This window comes from Scyliorhinus torazame, chromosome 14, assembly GCF_047496885.1.
Source record: "Scyliorhinus torazame isolate Kashiwa2021f chromosome 14, sScyTor2.1, whole genome shotgun sequence".
Classification (NCBI taxonomy): Eukaryota; Metazoa; Chordata; class Chondrichthyes; order Carcharhiniformes; family Scyliorhinidae; genus Scyliorhinus; species Scyliorhinus torazame.
In genome coordinates this window covers 160,048,767-160,069,013 of record NC_092720.1, presented here as the reverse complement: position 1 = coordinate 160,069,013, position 20,247 = coordinate 160,048,767, and the positions used below count along the sequence as shown (strand labels likewise).

Below are 20,247 nucleotides of genomic sequence, written 5' to 3'. Positions count from 1 at the left end.
GGGGGTTTCTGTTCCCCTGTTAAACTCCACGAGTGCCATTACATCTGGTCCCTGTTTGTGGGGACCAGTGCTGAACGGTGATCGCCCAGGGTCTCCAAGGCGAAGGGGATGAGTCCGAAAGCCTCAGGTACCTCGGGAAACTGCATTTCAGAGTGAGACGTACTGTCTCGCCATAATATGCAGATTTGCCAAAATGTTTATCCCACCCAAAATGGGTGGGATTTACTTTGCAACATCTCACAAGATCGCATTGGATCGCGTGAGGTGGGTAGATCCTGGGAGCGGCCTCTAACTGCTTTTATTGGCCATGCTGCGCCATGGCAGGCTGCTTTTCGGGCGCAGCGTGGCCAGTGGATCGCGCCCTAATCTCTGATTCCTGGTTATAGACCTTTCTGCTTAGGGAAATAAGATTGAAACAATCCCATCAGTTGTCTCTGCCACTTCACTCCCTTCCACTAGCCCGCCTGGACAAACTTCCATTAATGCACCCCCTCTGCCTGAGCCCTGAAGTCACATTTGTATCTAGTTTCTCTCCTATCTCCCCTCGTGTCCTCTCTGAGCACAACTTGTCCATGAGATGGGCGGCAAGGTAGCACAAGTGGCTAATACTGTGGCTTCACAGCGCCAGGGTCCCAGGTTCGATTCCCCGCTGGGTCACTGTCTGTGTCCCGGAGTCTGCACGTTCTCCCCGTGTCTGCATGGGTTTCCTCCAGGTGCTCCGATTTCCTCCCACAGACCAAAGACGTGCATGTTAGGTGGATTGGCCGTGATAAATTGACCTTAGTGACCAAAAAAAGGTTAGGAGGGGTTATTGGGATACGGTGGAAGTGAGGGCTTAAGTGGGTCGGTGCAGACTCGATGGGCCGAATGGCCTCCTTCTGCACTGTATGTTCTGTGATTTATGTTCTATGAGACCCACCTCCTGTTCCCTCCACCCTATTTTCACTAAACTGCTGATCACCCAACTTCCTCCTGGTCCCCATATTATGTATTGTTCATGATTCATAGAATCATAGAATTTACAGTGCAGAAGGAGGCCATTCAGCCCATCGAGTCTGCACCGGCTCTTGGAAAGAGCACCCTATCCTCATAACCCAATAACCCCACCCGGCAATTTTGGACACTAAGGGCAATTTATCATGGCCAATCCACCTAACCTGCACATCTTTGGACTGTGGGAGGAAACCGGAGCACCCAGAGGAAACCCACGCACACACGGGGAGAACGTGCAGACTCCGCACAGACAGTGACCCAAGCCGGGAATCGAACCTGGGACCCTGGAGCTGTGAAGCAATTGTGCTAACCACTATGCTACCGTGCTGCCCTAATTCTCTCTCTTCAGATGTTGTCCGTGTTCCCCTCAAAAGTACCTTTGTACACCTCCGTCCTTGAAAACTATCGTTCCATCTCCAAGCTCCCTTTCCTCTCCAAAGTCTTTGAACGTGCTGTCACCTCCCGAATCTTGGAAAAAGACATGGGGTCAGGTGAGTGGTCATGGGCAGAGCGAGGGGTCAGGCGATATATCAGGCGAGGGACGAAAAGCCAGCAGAGAGAATTGCCGAGAAGTGAGGGATCAAATAACAAGCCCAGTCACAAGTCAATCTCAGAGTCACAATGATGTGGAAATGCCGGTGTTGGTCTGGGGTGAGCACAGTAAGAAGTCTTACAACACCAGGTTAAAGTCCAACAAGTTTTTTTCAAACACTAGCTTTCAGAGCGCTGCTCCTTCCTCAGGTGAATGAAGAGGCATGTTCCAGAAACATGTCTGTAGGCAAAGTCAAAGATGCCAAACAATGCTTAGAATGCGAGCATTTGCAGGTAATTAAGTCTTTACAGATCCAGAGATAGGGGTAATCCCAGGGTGTGATCTCTTAGAGGATCAGAGTCACAGACACTTTCCACAGTCACAGAGTCAATCTTTCATTCTCTCTCTCCCGTGCCCTCACTGCTGTCCATGTTCTGATCCCATCATCGCTGCCTTGGATGTGGGTCTTCCTTTTCTGATCTGCTGTCAAACACATACGAGGTCACACATCCCACACTGTTGTCAGTTTGAAATCCTCCGAGGATGAAGAATGTTATTCCTCCACTAGAAATCTCTGTCACACATTTACCAGGGGAACTGAGACAGCAGCTGCAATAAGTGAGGTTTTATTCAGATGGGACAATGACAAGTTTAAATCCCCACCTGAGCTGCTGCTCAAAGTCGCCTCCGTTTCCCCGGTCAGTTTCCCAAACTTCAGGAAACTCCTGTTCCTGCAGAAATATTTGGATTGTCTGTGAGAGACGTCAATCAGAGAGCCCACCCACTCTGCCCATTCTCTCCTCTTCCTCTACCACAGCTGCTTCACTTCCTGTAGGGACTCCAAACCAAGTCAGGAGATGGTGAGTGAAGGAGCAGAATTTAGAAGAATTACATTGCACAATATCCACACTAATGTTCAGGCAGTCTGACTATCCTGTGGGCAATCAGGTGTGGAAATGCCCCTTATGCTGTGTGAGAAGATCCAGCTCAGAGACCTGTTTACTCGGTGCTTTGTGCTGAGCTGTTTGGATATTGAGTGTTTATTGGAAGCATTTCCTTTCTGATGTACAGACTGAGTTTTGTTCATGGGTCATTGCTGAATATGAGGTTAGATGGAATTATCTGGGAGGGGCAGAGACATTTATTGAAATGTCTTTTAATGCCTTAAAAGATTTTACCCGAAGGCCTCGTCCTCTCCCAAAAGCCCGAGCTTGGATTTAATAGCTTTGCCCAATGTTGTGTCTGAGAGTTGAATTTGGGATGTGCAGTCTGAGTGAGTGTAATGTAACTAATTTCACGGGATAAACCGGAACCTGAGGAGGCAGAGGGTAGTGGTATTTTCACCAGACCAATAATCCAGAGACCCAGGTTAATAGTCTGGGCAGAAGGCGGAATTTGAATTCCATAAAATATCAAGAATTAAAAGTCAAGTAATTTGTGAAACTATTGTCGATTGTCGTTGAGAAAAACCTTCCTGGTTCATTGGTGCCCTTTAGGGATGGCCTGCATATGATTCCAGATCCTCAACAATGTGGCTGACTCTTAAAAGCATCTGAAATGGCCCAGCAAGCAACCCAGTTCAGGGGCAATTAGGGATTGGCAACAAATGCTGCCCCTACCCCCAAATGATCACATCCCATGAATCATATTTTTAAAAATCAGTTTCATTGAAGCAATATTTTCCAGAACTTACTGCCCAGTGTATTTTCTTCAAATAATTTGGAAAAACAAGTGCAGAACTTTCAAAAATCTCCATTGAATTAACATTTCTCCTGAGTGTTTTTATATGAAACTTAAACTCTCCCTTTGCCAGCCTGACTCAAGCTCATAGTGAATTGATAGCCCGTCTTGCACTGTCTGTCTGTCTTTTCCGTTGTCCTCATGGCGCCTAGGAAGATGGGGTTTTGGATGAGGAAAGAAAGTAGCCATGTTGTCTTCTGGTCACTATCCAGAGGGTGTGTGGCAGTCAAGTGAGGAAAAAGAAAGGACTTGTATCTGATTGCCCACACAGGGGAATAGCAGATTGACACTCGCTGTGGAATAGTCTCTAATTGAGGAATTAGCCCTTTTAGCAAAGGAGGAGAGTTTCAGGAAATCATGTTTCCTTTTCCTGTTTTACAGAAAGATTGCACCGTACTACACCAGAGAATACAGAAAGGATAGACACCACACATAGATCCTGACCATCACCCAAGGAGCACATCTGTGGAAAGACTTTCCGTCTCTTTGCAGCATTGCTCAACACGGAGAAGGTTGGGCAGTGAAGCCATCATCTGGTAATCAGTCGGGTCAGGGGAGCTTTGATATATCATCAGATCTGAAACTGGTCAGTGGTGTGGAACCTTCCATCAGAACCAAACTTCCTGAAGGTTCAGCTGTGGGTGATTGGTCAGGGTAAGGCTGGGAAGAAGTGTGAGTGGACTCAATGTGTGGTGAGAGCTTCAATTGTTCATTGACCTTCTTGAGCCACTGATCTGTTCCTACAGATGAGAGCCTGGTCAAGTGTGAGGAGTGATCCACAGGCTCATAAGACCTACTAACACACAAGGTGCATCTGCTGTCCCACTTATAGGATAAAGACAGTACATGGCGAAGAAACCATTGAAGTGTGAGGTGTGTGATCGAGCTTTCACATATCCATCGACATTGGAGGCTCACCGACGCAGTCACACTGGGGAAAAACCATTCAAATGTGAGGTGTGTAATAAGGGCTTTACACAATTATCAGCCCTGGTGATTCATCGGCGAATTCATACTGGGGAGAAGCCATTTGGATGTGAGGTCTGTAACAAAGGTTTTGCACAATTATCTACCCTGGTGAAACACTGGCAAATTCACACTGGGGTGAAGCCATTCACTTGTGACGTGTGCAACAAATCATTCTCTCAGTCATCAAGCCTCCATACACATCAACGCACTCACACAGGGGAGAAACCATTCACGTGTGATATGTGTAAGAAATCATTCTTGTCAGCATCGAATCTTCATAATCATCAACGCATTCACACAGGGGAGAAACCCTTCATGTGCAAAGTGTGTGACAAACCATTCTCATCATCATCAGATCTCCGTAGACACCTACGCATTCACACAGGTGAGAAACCCTTCACATGTGAGGTATGTGACAAATCATTCTCAACATCATCGGACCTCCTTCGACATCTACGCATTCACACAGGGGAGAAACCATTCACATGCGAAGTGTGTAAGAAATCATTCTCAACGTTATCCGATCTCCGTGTACACCAACGTATTCACACAGGGGAGAAACCATTCACTTGCAAGGTGTGTGATATATCATTCCCATGGTCATGCACCCTCCGGAAACACCAGCGCACTCACACAGGAGAGAAACCATTCAGGTGTGAGGTGTGCGACAAATCATTCTCATTATCAGCGGATTTACGCAGACACAAACGCATTCACACTGGGGAGAAACCATACAAATGTGAGGTGTGTGACAAATCATTCTCAAGGTCCTCGAACCTCCTGGTCCATCAGAGGAGACACACAGGAGAGAAACCATTCATTTGCGAGGTCTGTGACAAATCATTTTCAGTATCAGGGCATCTCCGTGCACACACACGCACCCACACAGGACAAAACATTCAGCTGTGACATGTGTGAGTAAACATCTCGTCATCATCGGATCTCCACAACCGCACCCACGCGGGACAAAACATTCAGATGTGACGTGTCATGACACCAGAGGATTCACAGAGGAGAAACTTGTTGGGTGTGATGTTTGTAACACAAAGTTTTCACCCTGTCAACCGATCTAAAGAACCAGCAGATCCACACTGGAGAGAAACTATTGAGGTGTGAGATCTCGGGTGACTGGAGTTTGCACATTCTTCCCGTGTCTACGTGGGTTTCCTCCGGCTGCTCTGTGGATATTAGATGGATTGGCCAAGCTAAATTGCCCCTTAGTGTCCAAAAGGTTAGGTGGGGTTATGGGGATAGGGTGGCACCGTGGGCCTAGGTAGGGCTTTCTTTCAGAGGGTCACTGCAGACTCAATGGGCCAAATGGCTTCCTTCACTGTGGTGATTTTATGATTCTAAGGTTTTTACACAGTCCGTGTATTTCCTGGTCCATCAACACACTCACATAGGGAAGAAACCCTATCGATCTGAATTCTGTAATAAGATCTTCACATAGATGTTGAACCTCCTGGAACATCAGTGAACCCACACAGAAACTGCCTCATCAAGTTCTTGCCAAATCTGTCATCAGAGTGTGAATTTCTACACATGTTCTCTGTAAAGGATGTTCAGTGGTGTTAGGACACAGAATAAGAAGCAACGTTCACTCACATCGAACAACTAGTGATGACAAAGCCAGTGCTGAGGTATTCTGATGTCAATGATGAAGTCACCGCAGTGAGATGCCAGTGAAACTGGACTTGGAGCAACCCTCATGCAGCAAGGACAACCAGTTGCGTTTGAATCCAGAGCATTAACACAAACTGAACAATGCTATGTACAGATTGAGAAAGAGTTCCTGGATATTGTTTTTGTTTGTGAACATTTCACTTAGTGTCTGTTTGGGAGAGAGAGTAGAGTCTGACCACTTTTTGAAAAAAAAATTCTAGTACCCAATCCATTTTGCACATCTTTGGGTTGTGGAGGTGAAACCCACGCAAACAAAGGGAGAATGTGCAAACTCCACACGGACAGTGACCCAGCGCCGGGATCGAACCTGGTACCTCAGCGTCGTGAGGCAGCAGTGCTAACCACTGTGCCGCCGTGCTGCCAGCGTCTGACCACTGTAAAGATCCTCCTGTTTAATCCTTGACTGCTGTGCTTTCCTCCTTTTAATTTGCGTTAATCTTTTCGATATTGCCATTTTCTGTCCATGGGTGATTAATGCCTTTTAAGACCAAGCAACTTGCCTTTAAATTAATAATTTCCCTCCCCCAATTATTGGGCAAGTTTAGTATGGCTAATACACTTTCTGCACACCTTTGAGTTGTGGGAGTGAGACCCACCATTGGAGGAATGTGCAAACTCTACGTGGACAGTGACCCGGGGCCGGGATTGAACCCGAGACCGTGGAACCATGAGGCAGCAGTGCTTAACCACTGCACCATCGCGCCGCCCCACCTTTAATTTAAAAACAGGAAATTCCAGCAGGTTGTGATGCTTGGCCTGACATCAATGATGACCTGGTCTGACTGGCTTGGTCGGTGGCCAATGAGCTATTTCCAAAAGCCGGGTTATTCTCGAGGACAAGAAGTGATTGGTTCTGCCGTCTCTAGAATGTTGCTTCGTGAGACCAGATTTTATTTTCATTTTGGTCAGAAGCAGTAGGATCACAGCCCTGATCTCTCTCTCTCTCATCCAATGGATTATTTCTGAAGATCCAAAGTAAAGACCTTCCTCTCTCCATAGCCAGATTGAATTGGAAGGAAATCCAGTCCAGCCACCATCTGAAGGCAGGACCAGTTCTTCAAAATTTGTTTAAAATATCGCATGGGAAACCCTTCTTCGCTCAGTTGGATTATTAGTCATTCTGGTGGCATTGGAAACAGGTAAAAATTAACCAGGCCTGAGGCTGTTCCTTTTGAATGAAAGCTCAAGTTGGTAAAAATCCAAGTGTCTCTCCAGAGGAAAACCTATTGTCTTGGAGTCCTGACTGAATGCGATCATCTCTGATCATATACAGGTGGCTTTGATCCTAAAGCAACTTGGGAGGACAGCTTGCTGCAATGACCTCTGTATCGGAATCAAGGACACTCACCTTCCATTTCATTTTAATTCCTATTATTTTTCCCTTCCCCCCTCCCTCTCTGTTTGTGTGTGTGTGTGTCTTGAGTATGTTTGAGTAGAGGGTAGGACGGTAGAAGTGGAGTGGTAGATTAGCTGGCCGTTATTCTGTTATATTTATTGCGGTATTTCAATTTTGTTTCTGCTATAAACAGTTGTGGTGTTCAACTTACAAACCTGGTGGCTATAGCATATTGAGCAGACATGGAGCCAAAGATTCTGCAAACTTTATACAAATTATTGGTTAATTAACTTGCGTTGGGACTCCAGGCTCTGTGGGCAGGAATCAACCACGCTCCAGACCAAGGTGCTGTAACATAAATTTGGGGCTCCTCCGGGATCTTGGAACGTTAGACAGTGAATTTGGGTTACAACGTACATTAAAAAGAGACACCAGGTTCATAGTGACATAACAGGATGGCTCCTCAAGCTGTTAAGCCTTTTCTTCAGGTGGAAGACTTAATTCTGGTTTATTTAGTAGGGCTTAGCAAAGAACCTAGTCAAGTTGGAAGATGAATTAAAAATGGATGTACCAGCTGGAGCTAAGAAGGCGGAGGTGCTTGCTCAGCATTTACATTTGAAGGAAATGCAAGAAATACAGTCTAGGGCAGATCAACAGTCAGCAGAATTGGCTGAAATCCAGTTACAAATGAAACAATTGGGCACGCAGCAACAGCTGGAGATGAAGCAAAATACTGTGGAAATCGAAATGAGAAGTGAGGAAAGAAAAAGAGTGAGGAAAGTGGATAAAAAAGAAAAAAAATGGAGATGGAAATGAGGAAGTTGGAATTTGAGAAATTTGAAACGGGTGGAGAGCTGCCAAAAAGTCAAGCGTTGCTTAATCCGAGAATGGAACCCAGTGGTAATATGTTTAAATTGATACAAGCTCTCCAAAGATTCGATGAGAAGGAAAGTAGAAATGTTCTTTTGGGCTTTTGAGAAAATAGCAACCCAAATGAAGTGTCCAAAAACAAAGTGGACATTACCGCTGCAGAGTAAATTGATGGGACAAGAACAGGAAGTTTATGCAGCCTTGTCAAAGCAGGAGTCTAAGGATTATGAGATGGCGAAAAAGGCTTTTGTGGATGCATACTATTGGTTCCAGAAGCATATCGGCAAAAAGTTTGGAATTTTATGAGACAACCGGGGCACACTTATGCAGAATTTGAAAGGGTTACGCAGAACAATTTTAAAAGATGGATGTGAGTATTGGGGATTGAAACTACCTATGAGAGGTCATTCTCTTAGAGGAGTTTAAGAATTCCTTATCTTCTATAATAAGAGCCCATGTTGAAGACCAGAGGGTGCAATCTGCTAGGCAAGCAGCAATTATGGCTGACGATGATGAGCTCATTCATAAATCTAAACTTTTGTTCCGTCACCCTCATAATTTTGAAAAGATAGGAAGTGGGAGAATGAGAGGAAGGCAGATAGCCAAGGTAAAGAATGGATAGCTGGGAAGGCTCAGACATGATCTGCTCAGATTAGAAAGGAAGGTACTGAGGCTGGAGTTGAGACTTGGAAGCCAACCATTGTAATAAAGTGAGATACATTCATTCAGCAAGTTGGAAGTTTCAAGGAAAGCCCAAGGGAGTTGTGGGAGTTTGGAAGGAGGATTCTGAAAAGGGAACAAAAGTGGAGAATACTACAGCACAAACTGTAGCATCAACTGGACTTCGGAGACCTGGGGTAAGCACTGCTATGCTGGTTTTATGTCGAAGGGGACGGTCACCCCATTTTCCTCAAATGATGTAGCCAAATCCATAACAATCTCAAGGGACGCAGGGGCTACTCAATGTCTTGTGCTGGAGAAGAATTTGGTTTTTCTCCAGAGAGCTCAGTAAAAGCTGAGGTATTGGTGAATGGAAGTTGTATCCCAGTTCCATTGTATAAATGCAATTGGAGTGTGATTTAGTGTCAGGCCCAGTAGTTGTTGGAGTGGTTAAGGAATTTCCAGTGGAAGGAGTGGACTAACGTTTTGGGAATGATTTAGCAGGAGTAAAGATTGTAGCTTTGCCCATGATTACATGGAGTAAACACTGCAGTCAGCACCTGAGATGCTAACGATAGGGAATGTGGGAGTTAGGAAAACTCATTGGGCAGTGGATGCTCAAAGAAAGAGATGTCAGCAGCTGTTGATCACGTATCAAATGACAGTGGTCGTGAACTGGATTCTGAGCACTCTTAGACTGACGGTGGCCAAAAGGATGAAGGGTCAGACAAAAGTTCCCACTTCTATTTCGGTTTTGATAATGAGGCAATTGTAAACAGTTACTACACTCTGGTAAACAGCTGCTACAAGTGTGTTCGCAGGGAGCAGGAGTCAGTTGAGAATTTTGACTTTGATTTTGGTTCTGATTATGAAGCGATGATAAATAGTTGTTTCCGAATAGACCCATCACTAATTGATCTTTGAACAATTCACTAACAGTTCTTCCAAAGCTAGTAAGGGAGATAGCAATCCGGAAGAAGAAAGTGAATTGGACCTTTCTTTTTTTTAAATAAATTTAGAGTACCCAATTAGTTTTTCCAATTGAGGGGCAATTTAGCGTGGCCAATCCACCTACCCTGCACATCTGTGGGTTGTGGGGGCAAAACCCACGCGAACACAGAGAGAATGTGCAAACTCCACACGGACAGTGACCCAGAGCCGGAATCGAACCTGGGACCTCGGCGCTGTGAGGCAGCAATACTAATCATTGTGCCACCGTGCTGCCCACAATTGGACCTTTCTAAAAGTAACTTGTTACAGCCTCTTTCAGCAAACCCATTGCAATTCCCGTGAGGTGAAAGGATTTCCCAGAGCAGACTTGCTTTGATGGAAAATGTACTTGACAGCAGTGCATCAGTTAGTCCGGACGAGGACAGTAAGGACTGTGAAGTGATACCAAGTGAGCGGCTGGTTAACCCACATCCTTTTGAAGGTCTACAGTGTCTCTTCAAGGCAAAAGAAGCCGCTAGCAAGGGTGGTGAAGTAATTGGCAATCACTTTCTTTCGAGATTGAAGGGGAAGATGGATGGAGAACCCTGTAGTGGTTCTGCAACCCCAGTTAGCAAAAATGGAAAACTTCATAGAGCCAATAATGTGCCATCCTTTGATTTCTGAAAGTAGAAAACCGAAATTGAAAACTGGAAAGCACAGATCATGGCAGTCTGTATTAACAATTGGAGATAAAGGTTGTGATTAGGAAAGCTGATGAGGAGGTAAAAGTTGTCACCCAAGGAATAGTGCATTTCAAATCTGAGAGGATTGAACCCTCAGCTGCACTTGTTGAAGGTAGCCATGTGAAGGCGAAGGGAGAATGTAAAGCTAGAGTGGTTGAACAGAGTTTATTGGTTAAAAATGAATCCAATATTCCTCTCCGCGTAGACAATCCTACTCATAGTTTAGTTGTAGGAGATCCTCGAAATTTAGTTAGACGTTCATTGGATAATCAGGAAAGACTGACAGTATTATAAGAGGGACAGAAGGAGACTGATATAGTAAAGGTACTGAAGGAGCATAGATAGATTTGTAGGGAAACACCAGGGGGTACTCTGTTTACTACTCATGATGTGGATATCCAAAACTTTGAACCACTAAAACCACACCCATCTCGACTGAAACCAGAGAGACTGGCTTGTTTAGAGACTGAGGAACAATGCATGTTGGACATGTTGAAGAAGCAAGCAAACCACTGCAGTCCACTTTTCGGCATTGCCATTTTTTGTCCATGAGTGATTAATGCCTTTCAGCCAAAAAGAGGGTCATTAATTTTAAAATTGGAACTCCAGCAGGATTGCTGTTTGGTCTGACCAGTGATGACCTGGACTGACTGGCTTTGCTGGTGGCCAATGAGCTATACCCAAAAGCCAGGCCCTTCTCGAGGACAGGCAGTGATTGGTTCTTTTGTCTCTGGAATGTTCGTTAGAGAGACCAGGGGCTGGATTCTCCCAAAATGAGACCATGTCCCCACGCCAGCGTAAAAACAGTGGAGTATTACTCCCGAAATTCCTATAAAAAAGTTGAACTAATTCAATGCCCTATAGGGGGCTAGCAGGGACCCAGAGTAAATCTTGCAGCTTTAGCTGCGGATACGGGCCCCCGCCCTTCCGGTTCAGAGTCTGCGCATGAGCACAGCCCGCCGAGCTCCATGGCGGACTCGGAAGGCGGAGTAACACAGAGAAAGGAGATTCCCCCCCCCCCGATCGGCAGCGCTCCCGAGCCTGAAACCGTGCAGATTTAATCCCGGCCGCCTATAAGGCCCCCCCGGCCTCCGATCCCCCCGCCCCCGACCAGGGCGGACTGTGTCCGCAGCTGCCACAGTGGCATCCCGACCGGCAATAGGTGGTTAGTTCCATGCCATCGTGAACTCAGCCAGTCGGGAGCAGAGGATTGCTGGGCGTCCTCTCGCAATGGCCCCCTGGCGGTGTGGCGTATTCTGCGGTAACGCCGGTTTTCAGGGCCCGGAGAAATGCCGGGCCCGATTATGGCGTGAAAGTAGATTTTACGCCCCTGTGCCGGCTGCGATTTCGGCGCGGGGGCTGCGGAGAATCCAGCCCCAAATTTTACTTTCATTTTGGTCAGAAGCAGTAGGGTCAAAGCCTTGATCTCTCATCTGATGTGTTCTTTCTGAAAATACAAAGTAAAGATCTTTCTCTCTCCAGACTGAATTGCAAGAAAATCCAGTCCAGCTACCATTGAAAGCAGGGCCAGTTGTTTAAAACTTATTTAAAATCATGTGTGGGTAGGCAGCACAGTGGTACAGTGGTTCGCACTAATGCCTCACGGCGCTGTGGACCCAGGTTCGATCCCAGCCCCGGGTCACTGTCTGTTTGGAGTTTGCACATTCTTCTTGTGGATGCTTGGGTCTCACTCCCGCAACCCAAACAGATGTGCAGGGTAGGTGAATTGGCCACACTAAATTGGGAAAAAAAGAATTGGGTAATCTACATTTATAAAAAAAAATTTTTAAACTGTTCCTTTGAGCGAAGGCCCAGGTTGGTAAAAGTTAATGTCTCTCCAGAGGAAAACCTATTGTCTTGGAGTACTGATCGACTGCCATCACTCTAATCATACACCGGTGCCTTTGGTCCTTCAGCAGCTGGGGGGACAGGCTGCTACAACAACCTCGACATCGGAAGCATGGACACTCCTCTTTCATTTTAATTCCTATTATTTTTACCCTCCCTCTGTGTGTCTGACTTGAGTGTGTTTGGGTCAAGGATGAGATGGCGGGAGGGTGATAGTAATTAGCTGGCCGTTATTCCATATTAATTATTGTATATTTCAACTTTGTTTCTGTTATAAATAAAAGTTATTGTGTTCAACTTACAAACCTGGTGGCTGTAACTTATTGAGCAGCCAAGAGACCAAAGATTCTGCAAACGTTATATGAATTAATTTACTTGTGTTGGGACTTTGAGGTCTGTGGGGCTGGAATATACCATGTACTAGCCCAGGGTATTGGAACATCACAAATCAACTCAAGGCATCTTTCTCAAACCAAAGTGTTTACATGGGATGTTACATCATTTGCAGAGATTTCATTTTTAAGTGAAGATCTGAACGCTCAGGGTTATATTTGCATTGTGTGTGTAGGGACAGACAAAATTGGAACAGACTAAAGAGAACTAATTTTTTATGTGCAAGTGTGATCATTTTCTTTCTGGACTGTATGTGGAGTAACTGGTAAACAAAAAGGGGATGTTTGGACAAATCCCTTTGGACACTGAATCCCATATTCATGTGACCTCTGATATCATCATTTGTAAATAAATATTTGAGGCAGTAACTACACACCACGTGGAACATTGTTTAACATTCAAATTACTGTAACTATCTCTGGAGTAAAGAGTTTCCTGAAGTTTGGGCAACTGCCTGGTGAAACAGGTGGCTTTGATCAGCAGATCAGGTGGGGATTTAAACTTGACATTGTCCAATTTGAACAAAACCTTACTTATTGCAGCTGCTGTCTCAGTTCCCCTGGTAAATGTGTGACAGAGATTTCTAGTGTGGGATTAGCATTCTTCATGCTCGGAGGCTTTCAAACTGACACCATAAGTGTGGGATGTGTAGCCTCAGATGTATTTATGACAGCAGATCAGAAGAGGAAGACCCACAACATCCAAGGTACTGGTGGGATCAGCACATGCACGGGAGACGGGTGGGGGACACAGAAGAAAGGGTCACAAGAGTTTAGAAGGGCGGGATGGGGCCAGAGCAAGTAATTTTCACCTAACCCCCCCCCCCCTTGCAGGTAATTTTGGGGAGTTTAGAATTAGATTTTACTTAAAGGAGTGAATTTTTAATAAAATTAATCAATTAAAGCTAAGAGTCATTATTATGTAGTGGTTAGCACGGCGCCGAGGACCCGAGTTTGATCCTGCCCCGGATCAGTGTCCCCGTGTCTGTGTGGGTATCACCCCCACATCACAAAAAGATGTGCAGGATAGGTGGATTGGCCACACTAATTGCCCTTAATGGGGGAAAAAAAGTTGGGTACTCTAGATTGATATTTAAAAAAAGAGTCATTATTTTGTGAATAAACGAGATCATTTTGACACTAAGGATAGTAGTTTCAGCTATTTTGCATCCTGCATTTTGTCTCACTGAAAATTGATTCAATAGTTTGAATACACCTTGATTAAGTCATTTAATTAACAAGTTATTTTATCAACAACCAATATAATCATTAATTTTTAATTGTGTTCTTTATTTCTCCATATAATAGTCAAACAACAGGAATTATTCATTGATTTTGAGTAATGTTCATTTTAAACTAAAGTTTACTGATGTGAGTAGTTATCAGTCACTGTGAGGACGTTGCAATTAAACCCCATGAGACAGGAACACCGAAACACAGGTCTCTGGTCAGAATTAAAAGGGCGTCCTCAGATTAAACCTGGTAGAATAAAGAAGCTGTTCTTTATAGGAGATACATTGCTGTCCTATTTTAGGTCTCATCAACTGGAAGATGTAATTAAAAGCAATTAAATCAGCTCCGTGATAGGACCATAAGAAATAGGAAAAGGGGTTTGTCGTCGGCCCACGAGCCTGCTCCGCCATTCAATAGGATCATGGCTGATCCAGCATTCCTCACATCAGCTTTCCTGCCCTTTCCCGGTAATTCTTGATTCCCTCACTGATCAAGAATCTATCTATCTCAGCCTTAAATATACACAAGGGGTGTGATTTACCTAATGGGCGGCACGGTAGCATAGTGGTTAGCACTGTTGCTTCACAGCGCCAGGGTCACAGGTTCGCTTCCTGACTTGGGTCACTTGTGTGAGGAGTCTGCACGTTCTGCCTGTGCCTGCGTGGGTTTGCTCCGGGTGCTCCGGTTTCCTCCCACAAGTCCCAAAAGATGTGCTATTAGATGAATTGGACATTCTGAATTCTCCCTAAGTGTACCCGAGCATGCACCGAAATGAGGCGACTGGGCTTTTCACGGTCACTCCATTGCAGTGTTAATGTCAGCCTACTTGTGACAATAAAGACTATTTATTTTTAAATAGGTACAGCATGGTGTCACAGTGGTTTGCACTGCTGCTCACAGCACCAGGGACTGGGGTTCAATTCCGGCCTTGGGTGACTGTGTGGAGTTTGCACTTTCTCCCCGTGTCTGAGTGGGTTTCCTCTGGGCGCTCTGTTTTCCTCCCACAGTCCAAAAATGTGGTGGTTAGGTGGATTAACCATTGTAAATTCTCCCTTAGTGCTCAACGGTTAAATGTGGTTCTGGATTTATGGCGGAGTGGGCCTAGGTAGGATGTTCTTTCAAAGGGTCGGCGACGACTCAATGGGCCGAATGGCCTCTTTCTGCACTGTAGGGGTTCTATGATCATCTCTTTGCAAACTCGTTTGTATCCCTCTCACAACTTGCCTTTCCACCTCTTTTTGTGTTGTCTGCACATTTGACGACAGTATATTCACTTCCCTCCACCAAGTTATTTATGGTCTGGCTAAACGTGGCCTGACCGTCACTGGGGAGAGAATCAATGATAAATGGAAATATAAAATCTTACAAAATCGAGAGGATTGCAAGAGAAAGGCCAAGACCTTAAGTCAGATATTTCAATAAATGTATCTCCAAGTATGGCAGCTGAATTGCTGTCGTGCTGGATTAACAATCCAGATGTGAGTTCAAATCCAACCACGGAAAGTTACAAACATAGAATTACAGGGCAGAATCAGGTCATTCGGCCCAATTGCTCCATACTGGTGTTGATGCTTCACACAAGCCGCCTCCTCACCCCTCTTCATCACACACTATGAACATATCCTTCTGCTCCTTTCTCCCTCATGAGATAGAGGCTTTTTCCCAGGGTAGAGGGGTCAATTACTAGGGGGCATAAATTAAGGTGCAAAAGGCAAGGTTTAGAGGAAATGAAATGAAAATCGCTTATTGTCACAAGTAGGCTTCAAATGAAGTTACGGTGAAAAGCCCCTAGTCGCCACATTCCGGCGCCTATTCGGGGAGGCTGTTACGGGAATTGAACCGTGCTGCTGGCCTGCCTTGGTCTGCTTTCAAAGCCAGTGATTTAGCCCTGTGCTATACAGCCTAGATGTATGAGGCAAGTTTTTTACACAGAGGGTAGTGGGTGCCTGGAACTCGCTGCCGGAGGAGGTGGTGGAAGCAGGGATGATAGTGACATTTAAGGGCATCATGACAACTACGTGAATAGGATGGGAATAGAGGGTTACGGACCCAGGAAGTGTAGAAGATTTTAGTTTAGATGGGCAGCATGGTCGGCACAGGCTTGGAGGGCCGAAGGGCCTGTTCCTGTGTTGCACTTTTCTTTGTTCTTTGTTCCATCCATGTTATCCACCTCAACCACTCCATGCTGTGGACCTGAAATTGAGATTTGATGAAGAGCATCAAAATAACACAGGAGAGAGGGACTCGAGAGACAGGTAAAGAGAAGATATGTGACACACAGGGACATGAGAGAGAGGAACCAGGAGAAAGGGGCACAGGTGAGAGGGGGGTCCAGGTGAGGGATATGAGAAAAGACATGAGAGAGAAGGGTGCAGGAGAGAGAGAGGACACAGGAGTGACTCGAGTACTGACTTGGGGAGTGATTGTCTGATTGGAGAGTGACTGTGACTTGAAGGTTAACTGACTGGGCAGTGAGTGGAACTCAGACATTGACTCTGACTGGGAGAGTGACTGTGACTCGGAGATTGACTTTGTCGCTGGGGGAGTGACTGTGACTTGGACATTGACCCCATCAGTGGAATTTAGGATTTGTGGTTTTTGCTCCATGTGGGAATCCTCTATCAGTACTGAGTCTGTAGGTTGTTCCTCACTCTGGAGTCTCCCCACTTTTCTCCATCTGTTTCACTTCCCCTGACACCAGGGATTTAATCACCTTTCACAGCTTCAGGAACCCAGACACAAAGACACCACTGACACCTGCAGCTCCAACTAGTTACCACTTTAAATCAAATCAAACTTTCAGGCTGCCAGTTTACAGGGGGATAGTCTTGGGACTTAACCCCTTAGAAACTGAGTCTAATACAATAGAAATATTGTAAGTTATTAATGAGTCAGAAAATTGTGGGTTCAAGTCTCACTCCAGAGACATGGGCCGGGATTCTGCCCTACCCGGTGGGGCGGGGGAATCCGGCGTAATGGAGTGGCGGAACCACTCCGGCGTCTTCTCCGCACCTTTAGGGGCCAAGCCCTTACCTTGAGGGGCTAGGCCAGCACCGGAGTGATTTCCGCCCAGCCAGCTGGCGGGAAAGGCCTTTGGCGCCACGCCAGCCGGCGCCGAAAGGACTTCGCCGGGCGACGCATGCGCGGGAGCGTCAATGGACGCTCACGGCATCCCCGCGCATCAGTAGTGGAGGAGGTCTCTTCCGCCTCCGCCATAGTGGAGACCATGGCAAAGGCGGAAGATAAAGAGTGGCCCCACGGCAGAGGCCCGCCCGCCCGCCGATCGGTGGGCCCCGATCGTGGGCCAGGCCACCGTGGGGGCACCCCCTGGGGCCAGATTGCCCCGCGCCCCCCCCCCAGGACCCCGGAGCCCGCCTGCGCCGTCTGCTCCCACTGGTACGGTAGGTTCAATCCACACCGGCTGGCGAGGGTTGACAGCGGCAGGACTTCGGCCCATCGCGGGCCGGAGAATCGCCGGGGGGAGCCCGCCGACCGGCGCAGCGCGATTCCCGCCCCCGCCGATTCTCTGGGGCGGAGAATTCGGGACACGGCGGGGGCAGGATTCACGCCAGCCCCCGACGATTCTCCGACCCGGCGGGGGGGGGTCGAAGAATCGCGCCCCAGAGCTCTGAGATTGACACTCCAGTGCAGTACTGAGGGAGTGCTGCACTGTCAGAGGTACCATCTTTCAGATCAGTTAAACCTGCCCTCTCAGGTGACTATAAAAGATCCCAAGACACTACATTGTAAGAGCAGGGGAGTTATCACTGATGTCCTGGTCAGTATGGATCCTGCAATCAACATCACAAAAACAGATTATATGGTCATTATTACATTGCTGTTTGTGGGAGCTTGCTGTGCACTATTTGGCTGGCATGTTTCTTTCCTACTTTACTACAGGAACCAGACTTCAAAAATACTTCATTGGGTGTGAAGTGCATTTGTGTCTGTGATAGTTGATATATAAATGCAAGTCTTTCTTAGGGAAACGTTCTGTTTCCTGTGAAGTGGAAATTCTAAATCATTGATGGTGAATGTATAGCAGCCACAATGACACTGATCAATATATTGTATACAGGACTCTTACTGTCGGCTCCTGAGTGTTTCAGTGAATAGGGGCACACCATGCTGACAAATCAGGTTGTTTGGTTTCAGTTGAAAAGCATGAATTTATTATGAGTTATAAATCTAGACAGAGGGCGGCTCGGTGGCACAGTGGTTAGCACTGCTGCTCACAGTACGAGGTCCCACGTTCGATTCGATTGGACAGTGTGGAGTTTATATTCTCCCCGTGTCTGCATGGATCTCACCCACAACCCAAAGATGTGTAGGGTAGGTGGATTAGCCATGCTAAATTGTCCCTTAATTGGAAAAAAAATAATTGGATACTCTAAATTTAAAAAAATAATAAATCTATACAGAAGAATGATAAAACAGCAGACACAATATTCAGCTTAAACCAAACTTTGAATCAACCAAAATAACAAAACATTTGAAAAGACTGACGATCTTCCCCAGAAAATTAAATGAATCTTGGAAGAGTGTAAATTGAACATATCTCACCGTTAGTACATTGAGATATGATGAGCTGAGGGAACTCAGGTTTGTAGAGACTCACCCCCACTCCCTCATCATACACAGGTTAGTGGTCCGCACAGACAGGAGATTACAAACATTATCCATGGTGTGAGTCAAACACCCGTCACCTGAAGAGGATCTGTCGATAATTCACGTCACCAACTAAAGCAGGGTCTGGTTCCACCCTACACCCACTCCTGAGAGCTGGCTCACTTTATGAACACACACACACTCACATTAGGGGAAACTCTCAGAATAATAAAGACAGAAAGTTCTTTAAAATCCCTGTGCTTTAATCTGGCTCCCAATTCTGATGATCAGAAATGACACCGAGCTTTAATGACACAGGATGGAGCTTCCATCATACAAACGCACCAATATCCGCCCTGAGCAGCTCCTCTACCTTAGCCAGGTTCTCTGTGTCATGATATGCAAACGTGCAGCTAATGAACACATAGAATAGGACACGACCAATGAGCAGTCAGGTCACTCAGGGGTGGTATCTCACTATAAAAGGGATGAGGCACTCACACCCCGCCTTTTTCCATAGACCAACATCTACAGAGTGAGACAGGGTGTATCCTCAGCATCACACCCCAGCACATGGCTTAGAGCAAGGCTGGTTCAGTTAGACTGAGTTACTACATTTAGATTAGCAGAGAGTCTAACTCATTGAGAACTGCTAATAGTTCAATAAAACACATTGAACTGCCTTCAAAGTCTGGAGCATCTTTTACTCAAAACTGCATCAAGTTGCAGCTTGTTTTATTTCAAATTACATAACACAACATGATACCAGAAGTCTGTTAAATCTAGTTAGTTCAACTCAGCAAGATCCGTGACGACCAGCGAATGTATACCGGCACAATGGAAAAGATTCAGGCTCCTCACCAGCTCAGGGCCTCCAGCAATCTCAGTGCCAACTGGCAGACATTGAAGTAGAAATTTTAGCTTTACGTCGAAGCATCAGACCTCAATGATGCGTCTGATGCACGGAAGATAGCTCTTTTCCTCACCACAGCGGGTGATCACGCCTTGGAAATATTCAACTCCTTTCACTTCGCCGAAGACCAGGACAAGATAAAGTTTCAGACCATCCTGGACAAGTTTGACAGCCACTGTGAGGTGGACACCAACAAAATCTTCGAGCGCTACATATTCAAGCAGCGATTGCAAGGAAAAGACGAATCCTTCACCTCATATTTAACTAACCTTAGACTGCTAGCGCAACCTTGCAACTTCGGTGATATTACTGACTCCATGACCAGAGACCAAATCGTTTTTGGAGTTCACTCTGATCCTCTGAGGGAGCATTTACTGAAGATCAAGCCTATGACCCTGCCAGTCGCGATTGAAACATGCACAGTGCATGAGCACGCGGAAAATCGCTATTCCCAGTACAATATGGCAGAAAATGATAGACTAGCCTCCCATAAGGCGGAGAGTGTGCAGGCCATTTCCCAGATGCAGCGCCTCAACATTGATGAAAGCGGCCATTTTACGCGCTCTTCCCGGGGCCCGACCCATGCGCGATGCAAACGGGATAACGAAGCGGCCAAAAGCCGCACTGCACAGGTGCAGGCGTCTGAGAACCGCACTGCGTATGTGCAACAACGCACAGAGTGTCAGGATGACGAATGTGATATAAAATAGTTACTTTAGAGATATTAGTTAATGTAATGTAGAGGTAGGCCAGTCTAATTCTGGTGAGTTCACAGACAAAGGATTTCAGACCGCATG

At 46.1% G+C, this 20,247-nt stretch overlaps 1 protein-coding gene across 2 annotated transcripts in view; it reads left to right on the top strand.

The window, feature by feature from the left end:
• The first annotated feature begins 2,112 nt into the window (after positions 1-2,112).
• The window catches only part of LOC140390122 (uncharacterized), a 136,650-nt gene continuing 118,515 nt past the window's right edge, over positions 2,113-20,247 (top strand). The window contains exons 1-2 of one of the 2 annotated variants that reach the window (XM_072475048.1): positions 2,354-2,385; positions 3,647-5,480. In XM_072475048.1, coding sequence (XP_072331149.1) covers positions 4,112-5,143 — 1,032 coding nt within the window. In that variant the 5' untranslated portion in view covers positions 2,354-2,385; positions 3,647-4,111 and the 3' untranslated portion in view covers positions 5,144-5,480. Of the gene's footprint in view, positions 2,386-3,646; positions 5,481-20,247 lie in introns of those variants that run through there. The other variant, XR_011934561.1, reaches the window with a different exon arrangement.